Source organism: Lolium rigidum, chromosome 6 (assembly GCF_022539505.1).
Source record: "Lolium rigidum isolate FL_2022 chromosome 6, APGP_CSIRO_Lrig_0.1, whole genome shotgun sequence".
NCBI classification, from domain to species: Eukaryota; Viridiplantae; Streptophyta; class Magnoliopsida; order Poales; family Poaceae; genus Lolium; species Lolium rigidum.
This window is the reverse complement of record NC_061513.1, coordinates 253,479,667-253,488,154: the sequence shown is the minus strand read 5'-3', so window position 1 is coordinate 253,488,154 and position 8,488 is coordinate 253,479,667. Positions and strand designations below refer to the sequence as shown.

Here is an 8,488-nt window from a genome sequence, read left to right as displayed (position 1 = left end):
TACTGGAGATATGTGAAGTGTACAAGGGTCGACAGTAGGACTTTTTGTGAGATTTAGGATATCTCTGTTACCCATCTAGCAGGGAAGCTGTTTGCTAACTTTGTGTGTAAAGGGTTTTCAAAACCCTAAAACCTCATTGTGTACAGCAAATTAAAAAAAGTGAGGTTTAAAATTGCACCCATCAAATAAAAAGAAAATGCAGGTTATAGAATAGCATTCATAGTGTCACCAAATTCACAAGCAAATGCAACTTTATGGATACATGGCAGTCGATAATACAGCAATAACATGGCATAGGTCTGGTTCCTAAACCATTATTACAGGTTCCTATTATAGGATGAGAATTTCAAATTGTAAAGGAAACATAACATAGTTTTGGTTGTTAAACCATTATTACAAGTTCTTATTGCAAACTGAAAGTTGCAAATAGTAAAGGAAATGTAATTAAATATTGCAGCAACACCAGGAGAAATGTTGTTGATCGGAACTGACAATGTATTCGATGCTGATTTACATCCTTCCACTATCATTGTGCCTCCCTTTCCTCCTGTGCAAACAACAAGCCGTCATCACCAAATTACTGAGCACAGGTTAGTATTAGTGCATTTGAACAGGAAGAATATTACCTGGTACATTCTACATGGGACTGGTTGTTGATCAATGACTTTTTGATAGTCGCAATGTTCTCGGACATGAGAGCGATGGTCGCAGCCACAGACTCAGGATATAAGCCATTGCCACGTGCGAGCTTCAGCAGAATCTGGAACCCCACGGTTACAAGAGTTTCTCCATCCTCGCCTAGGGCAATGCCATTGCCACCCTCGGCAGACTCACTAACGGGGAGGAGGGAGAAGCCGGTGGGGTAAAGGGATATCTTGCTCTCCGCCATGTCCTCTGGGCTCAGGATCTTGTTCATCAGTTGGGTGTCGATGGGTGAGTAAACAATGAACGAGCCCGACACGTCATAGCAGCTATTCTGGAGGATCATGATGGCTTCCCTTATTTCTGCGACATTCTGGTCAATCACACAAATATACTTGAGTTAGTTGAGTGAGATATCAGATTACCTGAGAAAACGATGGATCTTGGAGATACTGAAGCTAGATGTGTTTGGTACCTTAACATGCAGTATGGAGACGGTATCATCGGCTTCTATGCTGCCGGAGACACAGGCTTCCTCCCTCACGACACCACCTTTCACCAGCACATCCCACTGTGTAAGGTACACATGACATGAGTACACAGCTAGCTGCAGAGAAAAGCGAAATGCCCATACCACGTGTGTGATTGGAGAGGTAGATCAGGGTATTTTCATTAGTGTACCTCTGCACGCAGCGTGTTGTTCCTGAGCAGATCAAACGTGATCCTAAGTGGTATTGGAAGCTGGAATGATGCACTCACAGACACAACAGCGGTGTTTGTGCGGTCATGGCTTCTCCTATGAGCGATCTTGATATCTTGTTCCGTACCAGCACCGCACACCATGGTCCATGCATCCTCAGGGATGCCGGCGATGCTGTTGTTGTAGCTGACGAGCAGGCCATCGGCTAGCTTCATTAGGGACTTCCTCCCCTTTGAGTTGGCTGAAACAAACCAAGGAGGAAAAGCTTGTTTTGTAAAGACATGCCTTCCAGGATTTCCTCAGTTCAGAGTTTCATACAATGCAGATCTGTAGGTTCCAGTTACCTCTTAATGCATTTCTGGTAATAATGTGGAAGGTGTCTCTTAAACGCAAGCACTGCCGTGCGATGTTGGTTACCCAGCGCCTAGCTCCAAACATGAGTCCACTCAGACATGGCTGGTAGAGCTCTTGAACTCCGGTATCATCTACTAGAACATGCTCTATGACGATGATCTGCCAACAAGATTTCCGTGCACATAAAGCATGGACTAATTCACCTCCATATATACCAGTATCACCACATGGTAGAAATTTATCATTTTTCAGTCTTTCTTTACCATACCTTGCAGCTGTTACGGTCTAGGGGCTGAATTAGCACTCCTGAAGGCATCTTGCGGCATTTGAAGAAGGTACCATCACTGCTATCCAGGGACACATCAACAATGAGTGTTGTCCCGTTTTGTAGCTCCCTGCAGGACCTCACGAATGTGCATTTCCTCGATGGTACCAGGGGGGACGGGAACACCGTCTCAATTGTCATCTGTTGTTTTCAAGCAAAGAAAAGATGTCAATTAGTGAACAAAACTAAGTTTACCTTAGTATAGTGTGCTTGTTTTATCAGTAATGAAGATTTTATCTTGTTTTGTACAAGATCTTTGCACTAAAGACAAAACTTATAAGCCATACATACCAAATGCATAGCGCCATCGTAGCCTACATTAGTAGGCCACTTATAAGCCTTAATGGTTTTTGCACTTGACAGAATTCCAGGACAGAGAGATGCATAGCACTCCTGCATTTATTTAACATTAGGATCAGATTGCGACTTGAAATAACATCAACTGCATTAGCATTGAAATTATGTACTTTTTTGGTTGACAAAGAATAACTAGCCTTTTTATACAATTTGTATATAACTTACAGAATCCATGAGATAATCCATAATATTTTTGGCACCCATCATGACCACAACACTAGCACGAGTGGCCTCGGTCTTGAATCCTGTTATATCTGCACTATTTTTTCCATCAAATTGTGTAGCATAAGCCATCTTGTTCAGTATTTCAAATGAACCACCAGGGACAGGCAGCCATAGAGGGCCATGTGAGTTGGACAAAATGATAAACTCGTCCATTGCATTATGAGTTAGTTCAGCAATCATTTGTATGTCGTTTTGTCTGGTACCAACATTTTCTGCAGATGAGTCAAGTTGGAAAGATTGTCCGGAATTTTGAAGTGTTTCAGCTTGCAATCGGGAAATCTGCCAAATGAAAGGCAATACATTAGTAAGTGGAAATAATACAACATTGGTGCAATCTTCATAATACTCTGTAGCTTAGTGTTATAATTCCTGCAAGTTAATTTAAGAACAGTAGATCTAGCATTGTTTTTGAGTTACCGAACTTGAAACCTATTCGTCCAAATATTTCTAGCTTACTGAAACATAATTGAAAATGCCTGAGAGGCTTGATTATATTTGTACCTCTAGCTTTAGCCAGTTATTTTGCTCTTTGAGCGTTTGCATATCTGGAGAGAGCTGGTTCTGTGGCAGTGGATCACAAGTGGGGCAAAACATATTCCTCTGAGCCTCCTTAAGCTTCTTATTTTCGTTGCTCAGCATTACGTTCTCCACTTCCAATCTATAGTTCTCTTCTTTTTTATGCAGACTCTGCAGTTTATGTCACAGAACATGTACAGAAAATGATTACTAATTCCGAGATAGAGTGTTTTCTACGACATCCTGATAAGGGCTAAGGCTACCTACAATAAGTGTAACTTAAGAAGTGAAGTTATGACAGTGTAATAATAGCTGATGATGCATACTCAATGGCGAGGTAGATAATCTGATACAAACTGTATAATTGAGATTCTGCGAATGTTTAAGACCAGACCTTGACTTGTGTTATCTTGTTCTGAAACCAAAACTTCACTTGTTGTTCTGTAAGACCAGTTATCTCGCTCAGCTCCCTCCTCCGATATTTATCCGGGCGAGCACATACGCTAAACTCTCTGTTCATTCAGGTGAGAAAAAAAAAGACAATTGGCAAGTCGTTAAATTCTTATAACAAACTCAAGAAGTGTGCAGTTGCGTAAACTATTATCCTTCTCACATTTTCTCAAAGAGCCCTTTTCACATTTTATAGGTAGATCAATATCACGGACGGAGCCAGGAATCACGTATAGAGGGGGCTGAGAGACTTTGGGGGTGGCGAAGTGCACATAGGTTTGAAGAGATACTTCAGGAAAACAACATTGTTAGGGGGGGGGGGGGGGTTAGCCCCTGCTCGTCCCCCCTTCCCTCCGTCCATCAATATATTAGAAGAAGGAACAAACATGGGATGTGTATTTACATGATCATGTGGACAAACCATCACTGCTACAGATATGATGCAATTCATTTCAACCAAATCTATTTGGTTAAAAAGAACTAAAGATCAAAATATTGTCATAAATATTTGCACTTCTAAAAGAAGAAGATAACTATCAACTTGAAATCAATCATAGTATCCTTAGTAGTACCCATACCCTTGAAGTATCTGGTTCTGCTGGAAAGTGAGCCGCTGTAGGCGCTTCTTGCTTGATTTTGGGCCAATGCCATCTTGATCATTTGTGGGGTTCCCCCGACTTATGTTTCTGTTGCTAAGTGATATGTCAAAGTCAACATTATCACCATGCATTTCATCTAATTCTTCAGAGTAATTGTCAAAGGTTTGCTGCTCGTCGCTGTGTGCTTGACCACTCTGTGCCCGTGGCATGCCATTCTGATATTAAAAATAATACTTACACTTTTAGATTCATACTCCATACTAAAGTAAGAAACTTACACTAGTAAGTTGAATTTATTTTTATTAAATAATAGAAGAGTTAGAATGACCCTCTATGTGGACTCCATGAGGTTATAAGTTCTCATATTAGTCCGAAATAAATAAGAACTTTGAAAATACATTTTGATGCTTCAAACATATGATATACATTTAGTATTCACCCACACATTTGGTTTTCTTCCGTGGTGGGAGAATAAAGAATAGAGTAAGTCGGAAAGTTCAATTCGGCTCTCAGGGAAATATGCTCCCTGAATCTAAAAAAATCTAAAAAACACATTCTTAATTGTTGAAAAATTCCAACAAAAGACTTCGCATGTGTATCTCAACAATCTATGTGCGTTCATACAGTTTCGCGAAAAAACTGATTTTTTATGTGGCCGATGAAAAAAGACAAAACATGTCCCACAAAGTCTTGTTTTTAGCATACAATTTTGCTATTTTACACAGCCCAAACGACAAATCGATTTTTTAGGAAAGATTTTACGCACGCGTAGCATGTGAAGATGCACACGTGAATTTTCCGTTTGCAATTTTTTGACATTTCAAAATGTATCTAAGATTCATGTCAAAATAAATGAAGCATATGCACCCAAGAGCCAAAAAGTCACTCCGGTAGGTAGGCTTTGGCTTGTTGTGGAAACCTTGAATAGAGTAAGAAAAATTTATCTAGAATAGGTAGTCATTCTCATTCCAACACGAACAAGCCTAATCCAGATGGATTCCCATTTTTTCTAGGATAAATTTTGAAATCAGATAGTGCATACAGTTTATTATTTTGTCTGACTTTGTGTTGGTCTCAGAAATCTAAGCTCAGGTTGGAATAATCAGGGGAAGACTTAGGTAGGATCAGGTTTTAGATAGGATCTATGAGAATAAATTTTTTGCAAAGACAAAACATGTTCAAAAATTCTGAAAATAAATCACAACACACATCTATGTTATATATGCAACGCCAAAAATTCGCAACTTCAAATTCGACATACATTTAGAGAGACAAAAAAGATAAATCTGAGTGTGAATAGTGTAAAATACTAGTCAATCAGATCTGACACTATTCACAATAGAATTTGTCTTTTTTGTTTCTCCCAGTGTAGATCAGATTTTAAGCTGAAATTTCTTGAAGTTGTAGATACAACCTATATGCATGTTGTTTATTATTTTCAGATTTTTTCGCATGTTTAAAGTATGCTTTTTTAGGTTGATCCTATGATCCTACCTAATGGAGAGATCCTATACATGTCTCTCCCGGAATAATCAGGGGCGGAATATATATACCTCTGGCATAGTAACTTCGATGATTGGATAACACCTCTACAAAAATTAGTTGGTGGATTTCAACGAGAATCGCTGAGGTAACAAATGGAAGTAGTCAAATAAACAAAATCAGCAAAAGACATACTTCAATATCTCTACAAGTATCACATATTTAACATTTGCGGATGCTCACAGAGGAAACAAAATCAACATGGCGGAGCATCAAGATATAGCAGACAGCAATATTTCCAACTAGGTGTTGTTAGAGATGGGAAAACAAATATACCGACTGTCTCCCATGCCCACCATGAGCAGAGCCATACATCTTCGCCAAGAACGATTGGATGCCCTGACCAGGTAGTTCAATTCCAAGTTCCAAACAAAAACACACGGCGTGTGTCTCCAGCACTCATGTATTGTGTAGAGTTGTGTTATTTGCCCCTTTCCTCTGCCATTATTTATAGCCGGCCTCTCGGCCTTTCCCTTGCCTACTGGATGTTGCACTTTAATTATTTTTGTTGGCTTCAGAAAATTTACTTTAAGCGGTCATCAGATAATATATAGAGAAATTAACTTGTAATTCATTGCTCATAGTTATTTTGCACTAAATAAATGTGCTCAAAATTAGCACGTCGCGCATGAGGGAGAGAGCATATGGATTACCATTAATTAACACCAAATATACCGTCATGCAAATTAATTTACTACACATAAATGGGCAGGGTAGAAAATTAAAGAAGAATAAAAAAAGGTTAGGTGGTAAGATTTATGGGTGTAGAGGATACGGAGTATATTACTCAAAATCAAGTCACATATGTTTAATTAATCCACGAGCACATTTGAACTTTAATGTTGTGCACATATGAATGGTTAACGAAATTATACTCTATATTATTGAAAGTAGACTATTATAAATAAACTCATGATATGAGCAATAGAAATTATTATCCTACCACGAATAGGTTTGGTCATTAAGCTTGAAGTTCACCGAGCTTAACGAGCGTTCGTTTATTCAGCTCATTTAGCTTTGCTCGTTTGAGTAACGAATTGAGTTGAGCAACATATTTTTGCTTGTTAAGGCTAACGAGTAAAGCGAGCGATCGAGCAGGCGGTCACCAGCTGCTCACTAAGCTCGCTAATTTTAGGTTCTTCTTATTGAGTCGGCAAAAATAACCCACTGTGGCCTAAGCCTAGCTGAGACTCTTATAGGAGAGGATTGAGCGACTGATATCACTGAATTCCGCCATGACTCTTGATCTCATCAACCCCGTGTCCTAATGTATAACGGTCTGAGCAAATCTTCATTTCAGGGCCCTTAACGATCACAAGTCTTAATGGGCCGAGCATTGACGAACTGAGAAGCTCGTTATTCCAATCCTACTCACGCCATGAGCCTAGAACTTACCATACTATTTTCTAAGTTGTGGTAGCACGTAAGGCGATGATAGAGTTGGGTTGGGCCGCTAGCGGGCCGACTAACTGACATAAGCTTGTAGGTTAGACTAGTACCATGGTATCAGGTGGTAACTGGGTCGGGCCGGTGTGGCGCGCAGTCGGTAGGATTGGGGAGCCAATATGACCTCCGGTGGGGTTGAAGTGGGCTCAAAGGGGACGGGGCGGTGAGCTAAAAAGGGAAAGATAGTGAACAAAGCGAATGATGCTCGTATTTTGTGTTTTTTTTTTTTGGACTGGAACCACCATACTATATTTTCATGTATCTGGGCAAACTATTGAGGAGGCAATGCAATTCAATGTACTATCTAGGATACAATGCAAAAAAGACGCAATGACAAGCATGAAATGTAAAAGTATAGTAGGAATGGCAAATATTTGCCCCGGACCATAACATAATAACTGGCTAGGCTAGTAAGGGCAATGGTGGTAAGTCTTTTATATGGACTAATATATACCGACGTGCTCAATGTTGATCTCATAGGATGCAGTATTCCCTAGTAGTTAACTTGCACATTTAAAAAATTTGCGGGAAAGTATGTGCACATTGCGACAACGATCATTAATGTTTTCAACCAATTCATCTTTTTTTAGTATTTCGTCTCATTTTCAATGGTAATGAAGGTGATCAATTGTAACACGTGGGCCACACTTTATATGTTAACTTGAGATGACTAACTTAATTGAAAATTCAAAATGGAAAACTTGTTACTGCATACCAGAGAGCATGCTTATTTTTGTACCATTAGAGTAACTGACTTTATTAGTGCTAATTATATTTTCGTCAGTTGCCGCTATGGCAAATAGGGACGAACCAGGCATGGTAATTAAATGAAGCAAAAGTGAAAGTGTGAGAATATAGTATATATTAAGAGATATATATCAGCCAAGGAGACCCGGCGTCACTCTATCTTGCCAATGTCATTCTATCTGCAAGATCTCAATTAATGGGGCGTAGATATATGCTTCCTGGAACCCCACCTCACCTGCCACCAGACCAAGTACGCAACCATGTAGATACTAATGAACCATCAAGAGTGTGTGTGTGAGAACCATTGATCACATCTGGTGCGTATATATGTTATTAATGAGAGCGCATCTAAATTTGAAATGGTAATGAACGTGTATGAAACAAATGTGAGAAATACGTGCCCAAAAGGAAAAAACACAGGAAAGCTCAACCACCAATTAATAAAGCATATCTTAGCTATTAACCGTTTATACGCGTGGATACATGATGCCATTCCATCCCCACTTTGGCTCATGCAGACGGTCCAATAAGGAAATAACACGTACATGGATACTAATGATACATGATGCAATTCTATCTCCACTT

The 8,488-nt window shown here is 39.5% G+C and overlaps 1 protein-coding gene across 1 annotated transcript; it reads right to left on the bottom strand.

Annotated features, from left to right (window-relative positions):
- Nucleotides 1-510: 510 nt before the first annotated feature.
- LOC124663970 (homeobox-leucine zipper protein TF1-like) lies at nucleotides 511-4,377 on the bottom strand. The gene is made up of 11 exons (XM_047201593.1): nucleotides 4,148-4,377; nucleotides 3,514-3,631; nucleotides 3,105-3,290; nucleotides 2,544-2,882; nucleotides 2,313-2,414; nucleotides 1,965-2,162; nucleotides 1,687-1,855; nucleotides 1,324-1,583; nucleotides 1,118-1,213; nucleotides 627-1,015; nucleotides 511-547 (listed from the first exon to the last, which is right to left on the bottom strand). The coding sequence occupies exons 1-11, from the start codon at nucleotides 4,375-4,377 to the stop codon at nucleotides 511-513; spliced, it is 2,124 nt and encodes a 707-aa protein (XP_047057549.1).
- Between the last annotated feature and the right edge of the window lie 4,111 nt (nucleotides 4,378-8,488).